The sequence below is a fragment of the Barbatula barbatula genome (assembly GCF_947034865.1).
Source record: "Barbatula barbatula genome assembly, chromosome: 2".
Taxonomy (NCBI): Eukaryota; Metazoa; Chordata; class Actinopteri; order Cypriniformes; family Nemacheilidae; genus Barbatula; species Barbatula barbatula.
In genome coordinates, this window is record NC_136767.1 from 22,652,021 (window position 1) to 22,677,773 (window position 25,753).

At 38.4% G+C, this 25,753-nt stretch overlaps 3 protein-coding genes across 4 annotated transcripts; 1 reads left to right on the plus strand and 2 right to left on the minus strand.

The window, feature by feature from the left end:
• The first annotated feature begins 280 nt into the window (after nucleotides 1-280).
• tbc1d8b (TBC1 domain family member 8B) lies at nucleotides 281-15,196 on the plus strand. 2 transcript variants are annotated; one of them, XM_079488267.1, is made up of 21 exons: nucleotides 310-541; nucleotides 2,630-2,740; nucleotides 2,827-2,945; nucleotides 4,006-4,228; nucleotides 5,995-6,235; nucleotides 6,370-6,577; nucleotides 7,875-8,042; nucleotides 8,217-8,318; nucleotides 8,435-8,585; nucleotides 8,670-8,884; nucleotides 9,452-9,569; nucleotides 10,803-11,088; nucleotides 11,257-11,383; nucleotides 11,626-11,724; nucleotides 12,042-12,110; nucleotides 12,215-12,455; nucleotides 12,574-12,639; nucleotides 13,250-13,330; nucleotides 13,579-13,620; nucleotides 13,707-13,804; nucleotides 13,976-15,196. In XM_079488267.1, exons 1-21 carry the CDS (start codon nucleotides 415-417, stop codon nucleotides 14,546-14,548), a joined length of 3,465 nt encoding a protein of 1,154 aa, XP_079344393.1. In that variant the 5' UTR covers nucleotides 310-414; the 3' UTR covers nucleotides 14,549-15,196. The 2 variants fall into 2 exon arrangements, with proteins under 2 accessions (XP_079344394.1, XP_079344393.1); XM_079488268.1 differs by lacking the exon at nucleotides 13,250-13,330 and having other exon boundaries at nucleotides 281-541.
• A 4,533-nt stretch (nucleotides 15,197-19,729) lies between these two features.
• On the minus strand, nucleotides 19,730-20,791 carry gja2 (gap junction protein, alpha 2; the record flags this gene model as incomplete). Its single annotated transcript, XM_079451299.1, has 1 exon — nucleotides 19,730-20,791. The coding sequence occupies one exon, from the start codon at nucleotides 20,789-20,791 to the stop codon at nucleotides 19,730-19,732; it is 1,062 nt and encodes a 353-aa protein (XP_079307425.1).
• A 2,385-nt stretch (nucleotides 20,792-23,176) lies between these two features.
• gjb1a (gap junction protein beta 1a) lies at nucleotides 23,177-24,907 on the minus strand. Its single transcript, XM_079451159.1, has 2 exons — nucleotides 24,797-24,907; nucleotides 23,177-24,267 (listed from the first exon to the last, which is right to left on the minus strand). The coding sequence occupies exons 1-2, from the start codon at nucleotides 24,822-24,824 to the stop codon at nucleotides 23,531-23,533; spliced, it is 765 nt and encodes a 254-aa protein (XP_079307285.1). The 5' UTR covers nucleotides 24,825-24,907; the 3' UTR covers nucleotides 23,177-23,530.
• Nucleotides 24,908-25,753: the final 846 nt, after the last annotated feature.

A 25,753-nucleotide genomic window follows, 5' to 3' on the forward strand; every position in this document is an offset into this window, starting at 1 on the left:
TTGACCGTCTCAATAATTTCACTTTTATTTTGTGGGTTATTTCCCAATTTGCTCCCCTTAGTTAAGCGCGTTACAAATCATAAACAAAACATTTACACTGTGCACAATGTAAATGTAGCGTTTACTGTGCGTTACTGTGTCCCTTTAAATTATTCGCAGCAAAGTCACGTGGTGGTGTGAGAATTGTGGGAAGTGTAGTTTACTTTTCTCAGAGCATTGCTGTTCAACGTTCACTGGAGCAGATGTGGAAGACTACAATCCCAACTCCGCCGCTGTAGCTACTTTGGCTCAGTTTCTGTCGACGTGGGAAAAGCGTTGCAAGCGAGAGCAAACAACGTTGGCTATGGGTGCCTGCGCTTGAGATGTTCGCAGTGTCATGCGAGAAGACACGTATCTCTGAAAACAGACTGCAGCATGTGGCTCAAGCCTGAAGAGGTGCTTCTGAAAAACGCGCTGAAATTATGGGTGACGGAAAAATCCAACGATTACTTTGTGCTGCAGCGCAGACGCGGATACGGAGAGGACAGCGGGGGATTGACAGGTACCGGGCACGCTCCGACATCCGTGTGCAGGCGATTAACTTGACAGGCTCCGCTTATTAAATAAATGTAGTAAATATATGCTTTCCGTATCTCACTGTGACGGTCTTTTCAGTGTTACTCTTTTTTTACAATACACCTCAATTGATTCTTCAAACTGTTATCTTCAGTTTGGATTTCAGGTGTTTTTGTAACAGGTTAAGGATTCGTATATTTCTGCAGATATGGTTTTTCGTTTGTTTTTAAGTTTCGATGTTTTTGGACTCGCGGGGAATATTCTTATTTAATCATTGACGTCACCACTGCGGTAAACTGGCCTTCTGCAAGATATTTAACATTAATTCAGATGTTGTAGTTCGAGGCCGAACTGTAAACTACAGGGATTATTTAGGTTAGTTTGAACTTCATCCCTTCTTTTTGACAGCAGTGGTTGCGTCACGGCGTGATGTCACGACGGTGAGGTTTTCAGGTGGATTCAGTATGTTTACATGGATATCTTATAACAAAAGTCACACTGAAAGAAATACTCATTGATTGTAGTTGTGATTTAGGAGTATTTTATCAGCAAAGACAACCTGCTTAAGTCTCCTAGGTCATAGTCCATTTTAGGGGACCTTGTGATGTATTCTACACAACATGTGCACAATGCACAATACATTTCGGCCCAAATAAATGCATATAAAATTATGAGCAGTGACAAGGTTTATTCAAAGTCATAATCAATCCACGGCACAATGAAGTCCTTGTTGAAAACTTTTTACCATTAAAACATCATACAAATCCTTTACATAGTATGTTTTTTAAACATGGATAGATTTAACTGTATTCTCTTGGTTCCTGTCCACCAGATAATATCCCAACAATAGAACCCAATACATTACCAGCTGAGACTCAGAGACCATTAAAGTTTCCAATTTAAAACCAAAACAATTCCCACTATGACCATTAAATTACTTCGATTTCTGGTTTCTATTGGTTTTAACAGTGCCGTATTACAATGGTACAGAAACATATAGTACTTTATGTGAGAGAAGTTCAAGGCAGTATTGCAGCTTTACGATATGGAGAAGTGCTGTTTAAACACAGATCCGCAGTCCACATGAAAGGATTGCATTAGAGTTTCATTGGCATTGATTGGATAGGAATAGTTTTTGCTGTTGGGTCACCAGCGAACGCTCAAATGACTGGTTTGTGTCGCATTGTCATAGAATGGCCGGCTCAGAGGAATAGACGGCTTAAATGATGCTTGTTAGTAAGATAAGTATGGGCTGTATACTGGTTACTGACTCACTTTTGCTTTGGAGTTCATCACCATGGCAACTTGTGCTTCATGTCTAAGGGCCACGTTACAAAAGCAACAGCTATCTGTGGCGATGTATATGAGAACTGCTGCCTACAGCAGACAGGAAGGAGATTTTCAATGTCAAACCCTGTGAACAGCAAAACAAAATTAGATTAGATAATAGTCATTTTACGTTAGATAATAGATTAGATAATACTGTTTGCGAAAAATGTAAATTTTCAATTAATCACGGTTAATCTCATCCAGAATAAAAGTTTGTGTTTACATAATATATGTGTGCGCAATGTGCATATTTATTTTGTATTTATTGACACTTAAACATAATGTCTGCATGTATGTATAAATATTTATATGTAATTTACGTTTTATATAAACATTTATAAACATGTAATCGCATCCAGAATAAAAGTTTTTGTCCGTGTAATATATGTCTGTGTTCTGTGCATATTAATGTTGTATTTACATACACATTCATGCATATACTTTTATAAATAAAATATAAAATGTAATAACATTTGTATATAATTTTAATTATTGGTATTTATAAATAAATGCATATAAATATTTATTAAATACATGTATGTGTATGTGTTTATAAATACAAAATGTATTTGCACAGTGCACAGATATATTATGTAAACACAAACCTTTATTCTGCATGCGATTAATCGTGGAACAGCCCTTTTTGACACTTGCATAAAGACATGGTTGAATGCAATACAGCTAATTTTCACAAATTTATGTTAAAAGATATTTTTCATCCAATTAATTGTTTTATTTATTTTAGGCTTGCTGGTTGGCACTTTAGACACTGTCTTCGACTCCACAGCCAAAGTGGCCCCGTTCCGCATTTTGCACCAGACGCCCGACTCTCAGGTGTACTGGAACATCGCCTGTGGTAAGAGAGAACCTCTGTACACTGTGTTATTGAGTCTGTGAAAGGTTTAGCTCAGTCTCGTATAGATGATGTTTGTCTGTGTACAGGAGCATCATTAGAGGAGATCTCACTGCATTGGGATTGGCTGCAGCAGAACATCATCAGAACTCTCTCTGTGTTTGACTCTGGTGAAGACATCACCAGCTTTGTCCAGGGAAAGATAAGGGTGAGAGATCAAGCATGCACTTGTACACAGTTGTTAGATGAGTGTTTTGTCTTTTTGCCTATTTTAGATTTTAGCCAGTTCAGCTGGTATTACTTCCAGTAGCAGTATGATGATTTTATCTAAAGTCCCTTTATGCGACTCAGCCCACTCTGCAGTCATACTGTTAACACCGCGTTTTCATTACATTTACATTTCCAGCTTTTCCAGTTTCAAAAACATATTTTATGTTCATGTTATGTCAAATAGTTGTCTACTTCTAACCAAGCTTCTGTCTGTAGCCTGTTCTATGTTTGTGCAGGTCTGCAATCTTGTCCCTGACATCCTTTGAAACGTATTTGGTCTTGGACCGTGGTGGTGGAGAGGTTGAAATGAAAGATTCTGTTGGCGGGCATCTTTTATATACATAGCAAGCTGATTTAGGAGTACTTTCTTACGACAGGACTAATCTGTTGTCCATATAGGAACATAACCAATCTGTGAAGCCAAAATTGTTGCTGGTTGGCAGGAGATCAAAAACGTATTTCAGTGACAGAAATGCAAATCAATTTATAACCTTTATATACAGCTTCCCCAGATGTTTTGGTTGATATTTGGTTTCTATCAGTTAAAATAAAACTACCATAATTCCTAGACCCTTAATTTCTTTGTAAGCAGGCAAACTAAGGCAAACCAAGGCATAACAAAGTCATATTCACATGTGGGTTGTTCGGGATTTGAACGCACCTTTATAGATAAAGATAATTGTTTTTGTGCATTCCAAATGTTTTTTTTGTGCATTGCAATTAATATAAATTAACAACAGTTGGGTTCTTTTGATTAAGTAATAATAATAAAAATATACAGCTAACTAACACAAAAAACACAATAAAAACGTGATAACGCAATACAAACAAGATTTACAAATCTATACAAATAGGTGTTTTTGCAAATAAACTTCAATAAAAAAAATTTTTTTAGATAAGCAAAATTTGCTGCCCTAATAACATTTTAAATCAGGATTAAAATCAGATAATAACCGTGTTTCTTTATAGTCTCATAAATGAGTCTTTGGTTTCCCCAGGGTCTGATAGCAGAAGAGGGCAAATCCTCATGTGACGAAGAGGATCCAGAACGGTTCCGGGAGGTAGTGCTGCGTTTTGAGCGTCTGTTTGGTTTGCCTCAGAGAGAAAAGCTAGTGACGTATTACTCCTGCAGCTATTGGAGAGGGCGAGTCCCAAACCAGGGCTGGATCTACCTCAGCACTAACTTCCTGTGTTTTTACTCTTATATGCTGGGAAATGAAGGTTTGTTAAACACTCGCTCACAAACGTAATGTAACGCCTCAGACTCTGTTTCAGTACTGCTTTATAAATGCAAAGTAAAATTTCTCTTTGCCTCAAATTGCACATGCCAGTGACTGAAATTCAATCACGTCATTTAAACATGCGGTTTTCAATAGTCTAAATCAGGGGTCTCCAACCTTTTTGTAAGCGAGGGCTACCAAAATATCTAAAATCCTCTAGAGGGCTACTTGTTGGTAACATACATTAAAAGTTTAAACATGTGATGCCTTATTATTTATTCTTTCAGATATGAAAGCTTATAACACTTGCTAATAATAACCTTTCATGACGATGTAGCACTTGGCTGATCGGTATAGTCACAGATTTGTCAGCTGTCTTGAGCATTATTGGTGAGCCCTGTGTTTAGCGGGCACCTTATAGAGTTCATGCGGGCTACCAGGTGCCCACGGGCACCACGTCGGAGACCACTGGTCTAAATGTTGTTTCCAAAACTAGCCCTTTATACACCATGGAGTGTATCAGCAGCTCTGTAGACTTAGACCAGGGGTCGGCAACCCGCGGCTCTAGAGCCGCATGCGGCTCTTAAGCGCCGCCCTAGTGGCTCCCTAGAGCTTTTTCAAAAATATGAAAATTTAAATATAATTTCTGTAGGAGGAAAAACATGACAAACATTCTTAAAGTTTTTCAACGTTGTAAAAATGTGTATAATATTTAATTTCAACATTTCTGTCAACGAAGATTTACGTCATATACTGCGACACGCGTTTCTGTCAGATCGGCGGCGGCGCGCGTGATGCCAGACCGGTGGCTGACAGACACACAAACAAACCGGCGGGTGTGTCATGGATCCCAAGGGGAAAAATAGAAAGATAGTTGAGGAGAACAGATGATTCAACAGTTCTTGGACCAAATCATTTGCTTTCATTGCCAATGTGGAAAATTAGAGGAGCGCAAAGATAAATTTAAGAAGTGGATTGCATCTCCAAACTCCACTACTGCTGCTAGTTTTGTTGCAACCCGGGATATAATAAAGCGTGGGAAAACGTTCAGTTCACAGATGATACTGATTTTTGTCAGTATATAGTATATAGTTTGGGGGAAGAGGATTGTATTGTATTATTGAGGATTGAAGAGGACTGCATTTTATATCCATGGGGATGTCTGAAATTACAGGATGCATATGCACGTTGCACATTTTGTTGTTTTTCCGAATCCTAAAGTAAAAATGACATCAAAAATCTGATTTCTTTATTGTATTTCTTTAATTTCATCAATGCAACGAAACATAATACATTAAAATTATAATGGAAGTTAAACCTAAAGCACCATCGTACAGCAGAGTAGTCACGTGGTGCGTCATTCTCTCCAGGATGCGATGCAGGGGAAAATAAACATTTAATCATGAATGCTCAATATGTATTTGTAGCCTACTTATCATTTTGATACTAGGGGGGTAATAAAGCTAATATAGACACTTACAGCATGTGTTGCCTTCATTATAAGGCTTATATAAGGCTTTTAATTTTTTGCGGCTCCAGACAGCTGTTTTTTTTTTTTTTTGTCCAATATGGCTCTTTCAACATTTTGGGTTGCCGACCCCTGACTTAGACAGACACATAACACCGTAATATTGTGAGTTCTTGCAAGACTAACATTGTTTAGCTGTACAGTTAACCTTGTACATAATCGTAGTTTTTTTGTTGCAATGATTTACTATTTATTCACCACTTGTAATCTCTCGCACAATCGATGCGTTATTTGTTTAGTAAAACTGGTGTTTCCCTGGGATGAGGTGAGCCGACTGGAACGCACGTCAAGTGTTTTCCTGACAGAGAGCATCCACGTGCGTGTACGTGGAGAGGATCATTTTTTCTCGATGCTCATGCGACTCCAGCAGACGTACCTGATCATGCAGCAGCTGGCCGACTACACAGTTGTACGGTTCTTCGACAAAGAAACGTTTCACGCAGAGCATCCGCTGTCCAACCCTCTTCACATCACACAGAGGTGAATTTTATGTATCTTTTGAATGCTACCATATTTGTTTAATTCCGTATATTGAATATACCTTATAGCAGAATATTTTGGTTGTTTGTAGTTTTGTACCGTTTCTTATTGGGTATTGCTTCTCATTTTTGCAGGGCTTTAGAAACACATGCACGGAACCAGTCCTTCCGATCATTTTTCAGGTTGCCTCAGGAAGAAAACCTTTGTGAAGTGTACGAGAGTTTCCTCTGGGTTCCGTTCAGCCACATCAACGTTCTTGGAAAAATTTGCGTATCCGAGAACTATCTGTGCTTCGCCAGTCAAGACGGGTCACACTGTCATCTCATCATACCTTTATGGGAGGTCTGTGTGTTCACAGAAGTGTGTCCACTAGCATGAGAAAAATCAGCCGTGGCGGTCTTATATTGACACCTACTGTAACAATGTTAAAGGGGAAGTTCACACAAAAATCTGCTTTGTGTGATTTTTTTTTCTCAGCCAAATGGCGTTAAACATGTTTAGAGAACTTCCGGCATCTTCAAGAGAGATTTCCAGGCCTCCTTACAGACATGGTGTCAGAAAATTACTAAAAACATCGTTTAATTGCATAGTGGCTCAGTTGAAAAATTTCAAGCGACTAGAACGCTTTATTTGCGAAAATCAAACCAAAATTCAGACTTTAATCGATATATTCTCCACGGTCTTGTCAGTGTATGGCACGCGTTCACGAGAGCACAGAGTTGCGCTTCTGCGTTGTGATTCATAGCACCAACCACAAACCTAATACGCATGCATCAAAGTGCTCTCGTCCAAGAAGAAGAAGATACATTATTCATTATGTATGAATAAATACATTAAAGTCTGTATTTTGGTTTGTTTTTCGCACATAAAACATTCTTGTCGCTTCAAAAAAAAAGACGATGTCTTTAGTACTTTTCTGGACCTTGGCAAAAACTGACACCATGATGTCTGAGGAGGCCTGGAAATCTCTCAGATGTCACCTAAATGTCTTCATTGGTGCCCCGCAGATGGCAGAAGTTCTCTTAAAATGTTTAACGGAATGTGGGTGAGTAAAAAATCACACAAAGTTTATGTTTGGGTGAACTTTCCCTTTAAAGGGATACTCCACCCAAAAAATTATAATTCTGTCATGAATTACTCAACCAAAGTAGTTCCAAACCTGTATAAATGTCTTATTTCTGTGGAAAACAAAGAAAGATATTTTGAAGAATGTTAGCAACTGAGATTTCTGGGGTATTAAAAAAAGAGGTGCCCCAGAATTGTTTGTTTTCCTAAATTCTTCAAAATATATTTTCTTTGTGTTTAACAAAACACAGGATTTATTCAATGGTAGTCAACGGTGCCCCAGAAATCTTAGTTGCTAACGTTTTTCCAAATATCTTTCCTTGTGTACAACCAAATAAAGAAATTTATAAATGTTTGGAACAACTAGTAATTCATGACAGAATTTTCATTTTTGGGTGATTTTTCATTTTTGGGTGAATTATCCTATTAATTCAGTAAGCTACATAACTCGATATAAACTATGTATATTATGTGTTTGGTTTATTTAGTGTACATATCCACTATAATGGGTTTTATAAAGAGGTAGCAGCTGAAAGATGAAGTTCTGAAGGTTTTTTTTTATGTATACCTGCAGGTATTTAGTGTAGAGCTGCCGGATCGCATTACTCGTGCGTTGACTGTGTGTATGCGTGGCAAGAGAGCTTTGCGATTTTCAGAGGTTCGAGATTTCGAACGCCTTGCCGCCTCCATCCGCAGGAAGTGTGGGTCAGCGGGAAGCCCCCAGCATTCATTTATCAGTCAGGTATTTCATCTACTCTCTGAAAACCTCCAGTATATAAAAATCAAGTTGTACATTTGTGAAAATAACAAATGTAAAATACCTCATATCTCAAGCTCTTTAAATAAAATGCAGCAGCGTCACATTGCAAGGTATGATTTTGTGACTCATTGAATGTTTGGTGTGTGTCTCTGTGAGGATGAGGAGGGTGTGATGGTGGGGCAGAGTCAAGCCGTGAGCACTGAAGCGCTCATGAATGTTTTTCATCCACACAATGCCGAAAATCTCGACCCCAAAATGGTACATTACACCATCTATTATTCTAATGAAACGTGGATGCATAGAAACCAAGAATGTCCGGTTATAGTTTGTTTGTATGGACCTCATCATTTGCCATCATAACATATGATTGACAGCTGAAGGAGCGGATGAAGGAGCAATCATGGCAGATCCACTTTGCCGAATACGGTCGTGGAACTGGAATGTTCTGCACCAAAAAAACCCGTGATCTCATTGTGCGAGGAGTTCCAGAGACACTGCGAGGAGAACTGTGGATGCTCTTCTCAGGTGTGTGTGTGTGTCATTATGGATGCAATTATGTGTGTGTGTGTCTCTTCCACGTTTATAACTGTGTGTTTGTGTGTGTTACAGGTGCTGTACATGACATGACCTCTAACCCCGGGTACTACGGCCGGCTGCTGGAGGAGTGTATGGGCAGCAGCTCTCTCGCATGTGATGAGATTGAGCGAGATCTGCATCGCTCTCTCCCTGAGCACCCAGCATTCCAGAGCGACACAGGAATCTCGGCCCTGCGCCGAGTCTTGACTGCTTATGCTCACCGAAACCCTAAAATTGGTTACTGCCAGGTACAAACACTCATACCTTATCATGTAAATCAGGATTTAGGCAAAAAATATTGTAACTTTGTGTATGCAAGGAAAATGCAAAGTGAGGTCTATGAGAGAGTGATATGGTGACTGTTTGAGGACGATCCTGACAAAAGGAATATGATTTGGGTTTTATAATAAAATAAGATTTCTGTCATAATTTATTTACCCTCATGTCATACAAAACTTGTATGTGACTCTTTCTTCTGTGTGACACTAAAGAAAATATTTTCAGAAATGCCTCAGGGGTTTTTGTCCATACAATGGAAGTCAATGGGGTCCAGTGTTGCTTGGTAACCAGCGTTCTTTAAAAAATCTTCTTTTGTGTTCTGCAGAAGAGAGTCAGTCATACAGGTTGAAATGACATGAGGTTGAGTAAATGATACCTTAATTTATATTTGTGAATGAACTACATTTTTCTCCAGACGTGCTTGCAGCGTTTCAATGTGCAGAATCCTGAATGACATTTGAGGGATTTCAGTCGGTCTTCACACAAAAGTATAAAAAAATGTGGTCCATATGCTTTCCATATATTTATCTCTCTAGGCGATGAATATCTTGACGTCAGTGCTGTTGTTATATGCTAAAGAGGAAGAGGCTTTCTGGCTGCTGGTGGCTGTGTGTGAAAGAATGCTCCCAGATTACTTCAACCGCAGAATCATCGGTAGGAGTTTATGAAAACCTCTTACCTGGGAGGCAATAGACATCCTTTTATTAAATTGGCAGCTTGCCCGATTTCACTGTCATGAATTATTCGCCTTTTAATGGAAGTACTTCATTTTCCACTTCACACACAGTGCTTCACAAATATAAAAAATGCTTTCATGAAGTGGATTATAATAACTGGACTTGGCCTCTACAACTGTCAGTTTAATTTCATTAAGTAGATGAGATATTCATGTATTTGTTCAATTCAAGTTCATTGTGCAAAGACAACAAGAAATAAATTCATAGGTAAACTATAGAAAAATGTTATTATCTAATAGTACTCCTTGGTTTGCTCGCTGAAGGCTTAAAGAAGGTTGTCCGTGGGGTCTTAAAAATTATTAAAAGTTGATAAATCAATTTAGACAAAATTTAGGCCATTTTCCAAGGTATTCAATTGTATATCATATTTGTCCGAAGAGGTCATATGCTAAAGTTTGCTTGAGTTTAATCATTGCGCAGACGAATTGTGAGAGGTCCATTACACCCGGTATTTAAACAAAATCGCTGACTAATGGGGAAAGGCAAGTTTTCGTGCAAATGGTTGGAGGATAAGGCTGAGGGCAGTCTCTGGGAATAACCGTGAGGACATACTGCTCTGGGTGTCTGAAGGCGATTAGCGCAGCCTCGATGGGGATGCTAGCCACAAAGCTGGTTTCTCTTTCTAATAAACCTTGCATTGGGTTAGTCACTAAATTAATTATCTTGTGTTTGTTTTCACCCTTCTGAATTATGTCGCATTGATATGGAGTTATCACAAACTAATACTGTTTAGTTGTGCTATCTTACAATCAATATTTAGTTCATGTAAGTTAAAGTATCGCCACTAAGGTCTTAAAATATATGAAAAGAGTCTTAAAAAAGGTCTTAATAAGTATTACATTTAGCTCCATGATTCCTGTATATACCCTGTAAAGACAAACATTAAGGCATTAAGTGTCATTGACTGTGAATGCATTACTGTATGATTTACCATGAAGCCATTTTACATAAAAACTTGTGTTATTTGGGTTTCAAAATTGTGCTTATTTTGGTATAAGCGGACCAACATGTCTCAATAATGGTTGATGGGGAGAGGTAGGAGTATTTGAGACACTTTCCTTCGTTTTAATTTCCTATTTGACTTCAATAATTTGTTAAATAAATGTGTTTATGTTTACAGTATTATTCATGTCTGTGTGTCTTTTTTCAGGAGCGCTGGTGGACCAGGCCGTGTTCGAGGAGCTGATCCGTGTGCACCTAACCCAGCTGACCGAGCACATGACAGATCTTTCGTTCTTCTCCTCGGTATCGTTGTCATGGTTCCTGACTCTCTTCATTAGCGTGCTGCCAATAGAGAGTGCGGTGAATGTGGTCGACTGTTTCTTTTATGACGGAATCAAAGCCATACTGCAACTCGGCCTTGCCGTCCTTGACTACAATATGGACAATCTGCTGTGTTGCCATGACGACGCAGAAGCTGTCACCATCCTCAACAGGTGATTAGAACATCCTGCATGCTTAAGCCAGATGTGTCATACAGAAAGTATGGGATAGAAAAATCTGTTTGGATAACAAGCAGCTGTTAAATGGTGCAAATGACAAAATTCCAATAGGTGCTTTTTTGAGTTAGAACCTCAAGCTGTGTTAATGCTTTTGACTTTCAGGTTTTTTGACAATGTCACAAATAAAGATAGTCCCCTTCCAGCTACAGTGCAACAGGCGTCTGCAGCAGCCAATGATAAATCAATGCAAAAGGTTGACATCAGTGATCTTATCAAAGAGGCATATGAGGTAAAGGTTGAACACATCTGCCTGTCAATCTGTAAAATTATTGTCTATGTTAATGTTAAGATTTAACACCTGTCGTCATAGTGACAGATTGTATGGTGTGTTGTGCAATAAAAAAGGTGCCAATTTTGCGAGCACCTGAGAAATTCACACTCACAAAGTGGACAGGTGCATGAAACGAAAGAAAAAACTATTAGAGGAAGTTCTTGTGTCTGAAACGAACAAATAAAGCCTTTCTGTTTTAGAAATATGGAGACATCCGGACAGAGGAAGTAGAAAACATGCGGAAAAGAAACAAGCTGTATGTCATTCAGACCCTTGAAGATACTACAAAACAAAATGTAGTAAGTACAAAAATCACGCCACGTCATTTTTAAATGCTACGTTTGTTTTAAGTTTGCATTCTTTGCCTTATTTTCGTTCTTAATTTTTAGTAATGAAGATTTTAGTGTATTAAAATAAAAGTTTTATTTTTTGAAAAGTTTTAATAAAGAACTTCATGTTGTCATTTCAATCAGTTTCTTCAACTCATCTTTAGTATACCTTTTCGCTGAAGTGTTTTGTAATGGAATGGAATTGTATAAAAAATACCAAAAAATTACATTACAAAAATGTAACATTTAATAAAAAAAAAATCTCTGTTTTGTCTTATTTTCTGCAGTTACGAGTTGTTGCTCAAGCTGTAAAATTAAGTGCCGCTCAGCTGGATGAACTGTACATGCTTTTTAAAGTAAGTTACGTTATTACAAACCGCGCGCTTTAGTTTCAGAATACTGTCAACGCCAGTCATTTATGAAACCACACACTATTACAAGAGATACATTTGTGTTACAGAGGCAACACTTTGTAAGCTGCTACTGGTCAGTGTGCAGTCCTGCCCTACACAACCATGACCCCAGCCTCCCATATCTGGATCAGTACCAACTGGATCAGTCCCAGTTTAGCCGTCTGTTTAACCTGCTGCAGCCGTGGACTACAGACACACATGCACGCTCGTTGACACGATCGGCTTTCCATATTCTGGACGAGAATGGAGACGGACTGGTGAACTTCAAAGAATTCATATGCGGTCTGGGTAAGAGCAACCTAATCCTGACCTGAAATTACCGCCCTTTGACCTTTCACCTTAGTACAGTGCAGCTTGCTTTACAACCTGTCAGATTCATTCAAAAGTGTGTCTATGTGAATTGCAGATATCTTATACAACAGATCGTTCACAGAAAAGCTGAAGTTTCTGTTCAAACTGCATCTTCAGTCAGGTAAAAATGCAATGGGTTATTACTTAACTGTTGTTAAAGTAGTTAAAATTATTGTAATTCAGAATATTGTATTGTTTTATTGTATTTCATATTTATGTATCTGACACTTCTGCGAGCATTTACAATCTCAGGATCTAATCTTTCTATAACCCTTTATAATATATGCTTCTAACTTTTCAACAACCTTTTTTTTAACAATGACTACTCTTTAATACTCTGTAGTCTGTTTATTTGTAAATCACATGTATATTTGTAAATCCCAATATATCTAAAGGAACTCAAAATATATTTTCCTAGAGCAGCTTGGGTTTTAATGCTCAGATGAAGTTTATAATAGCAAATAATGTTTTATTAATTCATGTACTATTTCTTTATTTATTTAATTATAATGAATGTTAAGCTTCTTTACGACAATGGAAATTGTCAAAAACAAATTTTGAACTAATACACTTTACAAACCCAGATTCTTTATTTGTATGGCACCTTTTTTTGAATCGCCAACTCTTGGCAGGAAAGTTTAGTCAATGTCATATCAGATGTCCATATAACTACATTTATTTAAATAGAAACTGTGTTTCTGCATGTATGGGTATTTTGTGTCTTTCTTCAGGAACACAGGATCATACGATTTTAAAGTCGTCTGAATTCATACCTCCGGCTGAAGGTCACTCTTTCACCACTCGTCTTTCTGGTCAGCTTCCTCTCTCTGTGGCTCCTATATTCACTTATTCTTTTCTTTCTCTTTTCTTTCAGAACCTGTTGTGTCATTGGTTGATTTCGTGTTTTTTATGTGTTTTCACTCGTATTTTGTGTTTTGTGTGTGTGAATAGAGAAGCCTGGCAAGCTTAGTGCATGTATCTATAAGTGTGTATATTTACGTATATGTCTGTGTAGTGTTACTTAATGGCTTCTTCTTACAATCTCCTCTCATCCGTGTAGAATCGACAGAGGATGGAGTGATCAGGAAATGTCCGGAGAAAGGTGAAGGATTTAAACACTTTTATCACAGTCGCATTCTCTTTATTTTTATGTATTAATGTCATAACCGGATTTATTTCACCCTTCAGGTCGCGCTAAAGTCGACCTGCAGGAATATCTGAAACAGTGGCAGGAAGACTTGCAGCGCAGGGACGAGAATATTAAAGATCTGCCCAGAATTAACCAGGTACACACACACATTACAAAGTCATTCATCATATACAGGAAACAGTTCATGGTTATAAATAGCATCATCCATCCTCTTAATAATGACTGAGAAGCAACTGCAAAGCGGCTTGTCTTTGTTCTGAATGATGCTGGTTCTGTGCACCAAAGTAATGTTTCAATCTGTTTATAGGTGCAGTTTATCGGTCTGACGAAGACTCTGTACGGTGTGTTTCACGGTGACGAAGAAGAGGAGAGCCTATACCGCGCCGTGGCACGAGTAACCAGCCTCTTGTTGCGCATGGAGGAGGTTGGACGCAAGCTACAGGAGAGCAGCCTGCAAAAAAACCCTCAAAATACATCCACCAGCTCCCAAAGCACAACTCAGCAGCCCGAGGTCTCCCCCATGTCATCCATCAGCGCTGACACACCCGCAGAGTCTGAAAATACTCACGAGCTACCCGAGTGTCCGTTCAATCAGCATGAAACTGCCCCGTCTCACTCAGACGTTACCCCTAACTCAACCTCGCACCCTTCTACGCCTACCAGCAGTCCTACTGGAACCAGCAGCCCCGCCTTGGACACGCCCACAGACACGCCCACCTCGCCCAGCGCTGTCAGAGACGGCGACTGGAGTTTTTCTTTTGAGCAGGTTCTGGCGTCTCTCCTCAACGAACCATCTGTCGTTCGCTTTTTTGAACGGGCTGTGGACACAGACGCTCTGATTGCACATGCACACAAAAACCAGCTTAAAGACAAAAACTAAAGAGACACACACTAGACCAGAGCAAACACAGCAAAACACTGCCCTAAAAGCCATAAACATTCTTCTTTTCCCCCCTTATCTTATTTTCTCCATCCCATTCTCTTCCTTTGTGTGACTTTAGCGTCAGTGTTTATTATGGAAAACGTTGGCACATGCACATATGCAAGAAGGGAAAAATAGAAAGTATTGTGATATCACATTATTCAGACTTCATGGTATGAGGACAGGTGTAACGTGTTCATTGGTGTAATTGGTGTTAGATGTTATAGATGTAACATAGTTCACCTTTGTGATATAAGATAGTGGGGATAAAGATGTTATGATGTAAGCAAAATGATTATATATGATGTCTAATGCAAACAATGACTTTCAGGTATTATGATGTTACAGGAGGTAATGGCGGTGTAATATAAAGAGCACATGTGATATGGGATGACGGGATATGTGGAATGTTTTAGGCTTTGCCTGATTTATCCATTAAGTAAGCTCATGAGTAATTCCTTGAGCTCACACGCACACGCTCAACACCTTACCTCCACTCCCAGCCTGACCTAGCACACGTATATGCACATATAGGAATTACATTCAACATAGAAGGAGTGAAGGGAAATACTATGCTGTTGAACTGCAAAAAAAACAGAAGCTTTTAAAAAAAATCTAAAAATACGGACGCAGTCCATTATACAAATTTCGCCTTAAATTTTTAGCCCTGTCCTAATAGTTTGTCTTGCTTTAATGCTTGTTAAACATGCCTTTAATAGGGCTCAGCATGATGCAAAGTTAAGTGTTTTTAGGGTTGGACTGTGTTTTGGACTGCGTTGCACATCTTGGTTCCAGATTATAGCTATTTAATTCAGATTTAGTGATTGTGTTTGTCTGCAAACCGGAATCTGTGGTTTATGCCTTATTCATTTTTAATTCAGGTCTTCAGTACTTATCAAGTGCTTCCATTGAACAAAAACATAATCTTTACCTTTTATTTATAAATTGTTTAATAGCAAGCATTACTGATATATCACAAATTATTTTCAAATATATATTATTTTGGCATAATACAAGGATATTTTTTCCATTAATATTATAAAATACGCTGAATTGCTTTAACCATATATATATAATATATAATATAGAACTATCACATTGTAAATTATATAAAGTGATGTAAAAAAGTGAGCTGTCAACAAGTTCAAGTAGTCAAGTAACATTAAGTGATGAATCACTTAAACCAACAGAAACAAGATATGATGCATAAAATGGACCAATGAATATTCAGACTTATTGTTTGTAAATGCTAAGAGCTTGTGATGAATGCAAGAAAAAACTTAAAAGGGAATTTGTTGTTTTGTTCATTCTGTGGTTATTCTGTTCGACGTTGTATGGATTAAACCAGCTGAAGTTTGTCAATATGTAGCTAAAGAAGTAGTTTTGTTTGTTCAGAGTTGAAAGACATAATGCATATTTTCTGTAAATTTGGTGGATAAGAATTAATCTGCGGAAGTTTTTGCAAAAACAGACAGTAAATTGTTAATGTTTCATATTGTTTCTCTGTTGCTGTTATTGCTGAACATTTGCGGTGTGCAACTGGTTCTGCAGGGTTATAGTGTGGTCATTTTGATTTTTTTATTTGATATTTTTTAAATCTTCTTTACAATCTGTTTGTGCCTCATAAATTCAGATTTTGGAAGTTTGTCTGTAATGATAAAATAAAATATATGAAGATATATATATGATCTTTTGTCTCCCTTAAGATTTTGTTTATCATCCTTATATTTTGGATTATGTTACAGTAAACCTCTCAGCCTCATGAAAGTTATTAAAGTTTTGTTTTGTAACAGGAACACAGAGAAGCAAGAGCGAGACATTTGTTCAGGATTTTTTAAAACCAAAGGTAAGTTAAGTGAGATGTTATGCTCAAGCTGCAAAAATCTCTTGTTACAGGTTACAGTTTTTCTCCATTGGTTTGGCTCATTTCTTGAAACAGAAATTACATTCTCAATACAACATGGACAAACCTCCAAACAACTTGGCAATTGTTTACAACAGAATTGAATTTCTCATTCATTTGATCAAATTGCAAATGTCTAAGTACATGTCTCAATGTCTCACTACATCTTTGCAAATGATTAAGTACAGGTAGCCTACATTTAGCACAATTTCCAATTGAATTGATCTTGTTGATCTAAATTGATTGTTGATTCTCAGTGTAATGGTTGTTCGCTCCAAAACGTTTCAGCTTGCACTGAGATTCAAAGGTCAGACTGGTGGTCAGAACGTTGGGCTTGTGATCAGAAGGTTGCCGGTTCGAATCTCAGTGCCAAGGGCCGAAGACGTGGCCGTAATATTATTGGCCACCGGGCCACGGTGGATGTCCCAGGCTAGCGAGTGGGGCAATACAACTATGTGTGCTGCCATATCTGAGAATGGTGTGGCCACTCACATCCCCAGTCCTGGCCCATACAATAAACAGAAGCTCCTTCTTTTCTTGGACCGCCTTCATTTTGATTTGATCCCTGAAAATGAGAGAGGTCTTGTTGTTGAGAACGTCTGGTCTGTTTCAAGAAATGAGCCAAAGCAATTGAGAAGGATCTTTGTCATTTTCGTGGCACTGACTGTTTATATGGGAAAGGAATTTAGTTTTGAAGCATGAGTGAACAGTTTTGGGAGAGATGTTAGCTTTTGCAAGTGAGCTATAGTGTTGTGCTGAACTGTAAGACTGTTTTGCCAAATTATCTAAGAATTTTGAGAATGTAATTTCTGTTTCAAGAAATGAGCCAAACCAATGGAGAAAAACTGTAACTGGAATGATGTTGTAAGACCAACAACATTTTTGATTTAAGGACACATTCCACATCGTTAAGTACATAAAGCTTCTTGACACTATGAAAACAATAATAACAGGACGACAACAGTGCTGTCAATGATGTGATCAATCACAGCTGCGGGTGTGCAGACAGTCTCTCGTGTGATCAGTCCAGAGTCAGATTGCAGGTATGCAGACAGTACCCTGCTGAGATCAGTAGATCAGCAACTCTGCACGATGTGATCAATCACATGTGATCTGCATCCAAACAAGGTTACATATTTCATGAAGGTCACAAGTTTTTATTGCTTCACATCATGACCTCTGACCCTGACCACAGTGGCAGCACCTGTTATGAGTCAAACACAGAATGCTCCTATTCATATGATATAGCTTTACAGTGACAGTTCACCCACAAATATAAAATCTGGCATCATTTACTCACCCTCTTGTCATTTCAAACCTGTATGACTTTCTTCTGCAGAACACAAAAGAACATATTTTGAATTATGTTGTTATCTGGTCCTCAATTATACTTGCATTGATTTTGTGTCCATGAAATAGAAGTGCATGGGGGTCAGTTCTGTCCTGTTATCAACTTTTTTCAAAATATATTATTTTGATGTGATTTTGTATTTTGATGTGGCAGCAAAAAAAAATTTATTTATAAGAAACCTCGTATACTTTTGAGTAAGTACTAATAACAGTATGTATCTTCAATTTATTTGAAAATAAATACATTCTTATTTGTTTACTGGGTGTGAGTTGCTGCCTATGAAGGACATATGAAATCCCTTACGAGTCTCCATTTCCATTAGGATGCGGCTTTAGAAGATAGATCCCAAGAGAGACTGCCAGGCTACTCACTAGGTTTTATGACTGCCATTACAATCTATTACTGTTCAGTCCTCCCCTTTAGTATTGGGCAATTTGTTGAATCTGCTTGAATCCCAATTCCTAATTTTGAGCCTTTTGCTTTATGGACAAGATTTTGCCATCAGTTTCCTCCCATCGGCCAACCAGCCTTTCTCATGTTTCAGTCTGAACACACATACATGAATGTCTCTGAGCACTCATTTCAAGCCTCTAAGAATAGTCTGCAGTGTTTATTTAAAAAGGAAACATGCACACAGCAACTTTAGTTTGTATCAATCATGTTTACGTGCTGAGAAAGTGTGGACGATACATTCGTGCAATGGTGGTTCCTAAGCAAAACTGTTAAAAATTGACAAGGCAATATCAAAGTTTCTGAAAGTAAAGTTCAGCCAAAAAACTTTTTTTTATTGTGTACTTGTATGACTTACTTTCTTCGGCAGAACTCAAAAGAGGATATTTTGCAGATCGCTGGCAACCAAACATTATCGACCCCCTTTTATTGTATGGACACGAAACCAATGCAACATTTCTCAAATATCTTATTTTGTGTTCCCTAGAAGTAAGAGTCTTATACATATATGAATAGATGATGACATCTATTAATGTTTATTTTCTGGGGGGAACTATCACTTCAATTGTTGTCTGGTAGACATGCTCATATCTTAAACGATTAGTTAAGTTCAAACCTCTCAAACCTTTTGTTTTTTAAAATCTCATTTACTACAACGTAGGAAAACAGTACACTCTTGAAAATAAAGGTGCTTCACAATGGCATAGGAGAACCTTTTTGTCTAAATGGTTCCATTAGAACCTTTCGGTCTCACAAAAGGTTTGTCAGGTTATAAAAAGGTAGAGATGGTTCTTTAAAGAACCTTTGACTGAATGGTTCATTGTGGACCCAAAAATGGTTTTCTATGACATCGTTGTAAAGAACCTTTTAAGCAACTTTGTTTTTAAGAGTGTTGAATTTGTGTGTTTGTGTTTATAAGTGTAAAGGTTCACACAAGATGTTTAATTGGTGACAAATCATTTAAGAAAATATCTCACTTATGGTTGCCACTATAAGAAAATGTTCTAATCATGCTAAGTACGTTTTCATGACAACTATTGCGCTTTACACCTTAAACTCTAATCACGTTGCAGCATCCAACATTCACATTTTACCCGTAAGTCACATAAGGATTTTATTGCTGGTAACTGTAAACCATCCATTTTAAAACCAATTCAAAGTATGGTTCAGTCCAATCAATTTGTTCAATCTATGAACAAGTTCAATCTTTCTGACACAATGTTCCCACAAAACTGCATCAGGTAGGCCTTCTAATTCAAGTAAGCTGCAAACCAATTGACATTCATGTTCTGTCTGAACATCACTGATTTTCAATTCACTCTGAACGAAAATTGGCCCTCATCACCGGATCAGTGCTTAAAACGCCTGTGAGCGATGGAGTACATCTCCTTTGCCTTCAGAATGAGATAACCCTGAATCAAAGTTTTGTCTGTAATTAGATTTTGAGGTCATCCAGCCTCTTGTTGTTGCTATAGCGACTTGAATGACTGGGCCTGCGATGTTGGCTGGTGGGTGATCCGGGCACAGAGCTGGAGATTTTGCTGGTCTTGACTTCTGCTGCGTCGGGATTTCCGCTGCGCTCGACAGCCATGTTCTCTCTGTTCTGCTTGTAGACAGAGCGACTGCCGTGAGGAGGGAAGGCCCCGTCAGGTTCCGAGAGGTTAAAATGGGGATCGGCAGGAAAGGTCGCTGGTGGAGGTGCGTGAGGGGGGAAATAAGGGTAGCTGGCCACGAATGGAACCACCGCATCCACGCTGGGCGTTTTAGATTCGGTGTCACAGACGGAGTGAGAGCGCCGGTAACGTAGACCTTGCCTGCACTTGGTAAAGCCCAGGTGATACATCTCCACCAGATTGAGAAATAATGACACACAGGCCACGGCCAGCATGAAGATGATGAAGATGGTTTTCTCCGTAGGTCGTGAGATGTAGCAGTTGACCGTGTTTGGGCAGGGCCACCTGCTGCAGGTGTAGAGGGGCTTCAGTTCGAATCCATAGAGGAAGTACTGTGCCACGATGAAGCCCACCTCAAACAGTGCCTTGAAGATGATGTTGAAGACGTAGGTGCGTAGCAAAACCCCCTGCAGACGAATCTTGCCCTGCTCATCTCGGATGGGACCTTTCACAGATTTGGTGTTCAGAAGGGCTTGTCTGTCTGCCCCGCTCGCATCATTACATTTCCTTTTTTGTTCCATGCGTACCAGGTGTAGGATGTGGCCCAGGTAGATCAGCGTTGGCGTGGAAACAAAGATGATCTGCATCACCCAGAATCGGATGTGAGAAATTGGGAAGGTTTTGTCGTAACATACGTTCTGACAACCAGGCTGCTTGGTGTCGCAGGTAAAGCCAGACTGCTCATCGCCCCAGACCTTCTCCGCGGCCGCACCGAGCACCAGGATACGGAAGATGAAGAGTACACTGAGCCAGACTTTCCCAACTACCGTGGAGTGTTCCTGGGCGTTTTCCAAAAGCTTCCCAAGAGAGCTCCAGTCTCCCATTACTGCTGCGTGTCCACCTGCACATATTCATAAAAAAATATATGCATGTGTATATTAATAGGATTGTTCATATAACTCTATTCTTAATATCACTACTCTGAATGAAGGTGATTTTTTATATTTAATGTTTCAATATTTTTATTTAATATTTTATAAATGTAATATTTTACAATATAAAAAGACAACTATATATATATTCATTCTTTCATGAATGAATGAGCAGCCCAACGTAGCATCATGGACATTAGTTTGGGGATCAAACTGTCCCGTCTGTTTTGTTTGGCCAAAAGATGGAACATGTTTGATAAAAGCTGTTTTCTAGTTGTGCAAAGATTGCACATAGTACCTTTAAATTTAACCTCATGCAAATATGCAGACATATAAATAAGCAAGTGAAGGGTGGGTGGGTTGAAGGTTCTGTGTCAGGTTTTAGGGATGTGTTGTTATATTTCGTCACGTGGCCCCTGTGACTTGACTGGCAAGTCCTCATGCCTGAGTTTGACCTGAAACAGGTGGACATACTTGAACCTTACACACTCGCTCGCTCTCTCACTCACACACACAAACTCGTACACGTAAGGATCCTTTAGCATACTCCATCCTTCCTGTATTACGTACTGTCTATTCACAGCTTCCCAGCAAACCGCAAAATGATTTGCAATGTGTGCAAAATCTGTAAGACATAGTCTCCATATAGAGAATTTCCGAAATGCACCGCACTGCTAAATAACATCCCCATAATAATTAAAACCAATGTATATTACGGGAATATTTATTGAAATAATTGTTTTATTTAATATGATTTATTTTCCTTGAATCTGTCTAAAGGCCTCATGTAAAAGTTAGTTGTTTGTATTATTAATGAAACAAATTTCCCAAGGTGCCATTAGTCTCGAAATTATTCATGCCATCATCTGTTGCTATTAGTCTACAAATTTCACAGGATTTATACAGTTAGAACATGAAAGAACCCAAAAAACTGTTATATTTGGGGAACACAGAGGGAGAGAGATGGAGAGATTATTACAGAAGTGAGTAACTGTATCACATTGATCTTTCAGTCAGATAGATGCTGTGTTAGTTGATTGTATTAATGCTAATGTGTATGAATGGTACATTATGGGTTAGTATGTTAGTGATTTTATAGATTGAAACTCACCTTTTTTAAAACTCCAAAACAAGATTGGCCTCTTCCCACTCTCTCTCACACACAGGACTTCAAGTCTACACACAGTGTTGCGCCTTGTCACAAACACTTTCTTCTGTACTCCACCATAGGTTCAGACTGAAAGAGGGTCCTGTCCTAAAGAAATACACTGTACACTGCGCGCGTGCGTGTGTGTGTGGTTAGGGTTAATTTTGGCAGGGAACACAATCCCGAGGGAGAATTTTGAAGAGTGTACCACCTGCCTTGTTACTCAGAGCCTCTCTGGTGACTGACAGCTGTCAGGACCAATGGCAACATTCACAAGTCACAGTCGGTTCAGCTGAAAGGATTCCACTTTGAAGGAAGCGTCTGAACTACAGACTGAAGTCTGTTGTCTGTCTGTCTTTCTATTTTTATTCCCCCTTTTTCGAAACCTCAGAACAATCAGAGGTAATGGAGCAAAGGATCGAGAGAGATGAGACAATTAGACATATCTCATAGAAGATGCTGTATATTTAACATTCCATCAACCCAGGTAAATCTAGATCTGGATTGGCCGGTGATATGACCTAGAAAACCCAGCTATTTAAAACACTTTATATTTAAGTGTTTTAATTGAAGGCTGAAAATAGGACCTGTGCATCAATTCAATGATTTTAGTGAGCAGAATGATGGGTTCTATCCATAAGAACTGCATAAAAAGTGTTTTCAGATATTAGGGATTATTCAATAATGGTGACTTTATTATATGCAATGTAGGTCAGTCCACTAACATTTATTTGTTAACAGTTTGTTGTTAATGTAATTTGTATTCATTTAAAAGTTTTACATGTATCTCTATTATTATAGGCTTGACTTCATCAAGGCTTAGACTTCACTAGCAACTGTGGATCAAACTTTCCACTCATATGGTTTTATTTGTATACCTAGACTTTTGGGGTTGTAGCATCCCCTAGAGGCAAAGCTTTGTACAGACGTCAAAAACTACATAACCATCAGGGGTACATAAATGGGTAGTTGACAAACTATTATGCAAATTTGTCATATGGTGTGACTGCAAAACATTTAGAAAATAACTAACAATGAAGATAAATCTCTCTTATACTATTTTATATGATATAAAAGAATGTAACTTTAACAGTTTATTAAATACATTTTACTGTGTCACACCATAGGACACATGTAGCCTGCATATTTGTCAACTACTCAAATAAGAAAAAATCCAGTGATGCTGATATAAAACAAATCATAAAATGTGTCTTTTATTGATGTAATAATTCACAAATAAAATATTGCCTTTTAGTGCTAGAAGTCACACATTAGATATAAATAGATTCCCCCACGAATAAATTACATTTTTTTATTGTAGTATTTTTAGTTTCAATACAATTATACAATTTCACTTCATTTAGATATTGCTCTGAAAATGTTTGGAGTAATATTATGTGCATATTGTATAGTACACGTTGTACAGTGTTCTGAGTTTTAAAATAAATCATCAATAAATAATGTGAGCATATTATTAGCACTCATTAACATTGTGTTTGAGCGAAATCTATTTTAGACTTTAGAGTAAATTGATCTGAGCACTCCTAAAATGAAAACAGTTTCTGAGTGATCCAGGCTCCTACTGGGGAGTCCTTAGAATTATTCAGGTGTCGACTTGTTGCCCTGGCAACAAGAAAGACGATTTCTGCAATGTTGAGCAGGATGCAGACGCCGGATACGGCAAGCATAAATATAGTGAACACTGTTTTCTCTGTAGGGCGGGACACAAAGCAGTCAACTATGTTTGGGCAGGGGTACGAGTCACACTTTACTAGCCGGAACATCTTATAGCCGGGGTAAATCATGTAGAACAGATACATAAAGCCAGATTCGAACAGCACACGGAACAACAGGCTAATCACATAAGTCCACCAGAGTCCTCCTGTGATCTTCATCTTTTGGTTCTTAATCTGCTCCAGCTCCTTTGGACTGGTGCGGCCTGCCTGGCGATACAACTTTTTGTCGATGTGCCGACGATGTGCAATGTGCATGGTAACCAGCAGGGCGGGGGTAGAGACCATAATGAGTTGCAGGGCCCATAGCCGGATATGAGAGACGGGAAAGAAGTGGTCATAGCACACGCTGTTGCAGCCCGGCTGCTGGGTGTTGCAGATGAAATGGGCTTTCTCATCACCCCACACGCTCTCTGCCGCTACCACCAGAATCAGGATCCTGAAAATGAAGAGGACGGACAGCCAGATCCGCCCTATCCCGGTTGAATGCCGGTTTATGCCGCTGATGGCGGCATAAAAAGACGCCCAGTTCATTTTAGATTCCAGTTCTGTAAGGCAAATCACCACTGTTAGAAACCACGCACACACTCTGGGTTAAAATTCTGGGTTATTTTCAATCCGGCGATAGGTCAAAAAGGGACGAACCCTTGCCATTCCCTGACCTAGCACATTCCCTAAGACACAAATGAAGTTGCTGAAGTTTTACTTGAAATTTGAATTCAAATCAATACAGTTCCAGCAACCTATGAACTATGTAACACATAATGAGCAAATCTGGCTTTGCATATAAACAAGTCAAATTAGTGACAAGTCAAACAATGACTTCACCGCATCCTAATGGCAAAACCAAAAGCATTTATTTCTGATCAAAAGTAACTTTCGCTGTGTTACTCTATATTGTACCTGGAATGTCCCCAACTACTAAACAGCATATTCAATTCAACAATGCACATAAGTCCATAATCACCCGACAATCAAATCTATATCAGAACACAGTTCCAAATAACTGTGTGTGAGAGAGAGAGAGAGAGAGAGAGAGAGAGAGAAAGAGAGATTTATGATGTTAGTCAGTATTACCAGGCTCCTTAGGTGGTGTTAGTGGCATGGGCAGAGCCCGTGTTGAGGGGTTCCGAGACCCGCCTGTCTCCGGTGTGTGCGTCTGTGTGTATCCGTATGTGTGTACCTCTGTCAGATGGAGTGTCTCCAGCATGCAGCAACCATTTATGAAGGCAGGACCAACCATGTGACTAGTCAACTCTCAGCCAATGTCATTCTCCAATCACACAATGAAAGCGTAGGTTCAGTCACAGAACAAATGTGTGCTTCTGCGGGATATGGGTCACTGGGTACCTTCCATCTTATACTATTCCTTTCTTGTCTCACTCATTTGCGTCATTTCATAAGCTGATACCTTGTTCATTTAACAATATTCATTGTAAAGATGATGTTCATGGATGAGTTTGGACAGAATTGATAAGCAGTAGTGTTTCGATTTGGTCAGAAGTGGGTTTGGTAGTAGAAAGATGATACTGGGTGTCTGCATAAACCCTAAATCAATAATTTACAACTACATACACATTCATTAAAATTATTATAGTAATTTGGCTGAGATTATTTGTAAACAAGCCCTAGACATTCATTCATTATATATTACCACACTTATCAGTGTTGCTTTTGTTCATAAATTATGCAATGACATCATCAGAATATTATATATGTTTATTAAGTGTTTAAAATATATTTTTCTGTATTAAAACTATAATAAAATGTATTTAAAACACATGTACTGTAAGGATCAAAGTTATTTTAGTTGTATTCATATTTTAAATTAACTTTTATATTTTTAGTTTTAGCAAGTTTGTTTTATGATTTTGTCATTTTATTTGTATAAGATTAATTTCATTTTTGTTTGTTATGATCATTTTAGTGTTTTAAACTTTTACATTTTTTATGCCAATATTTGATTTGATTTCAATAAAAGAAACGGTTTCAAAGTTGTAATTGTAGTTAACAAAAATAACATCCACTGTCAAT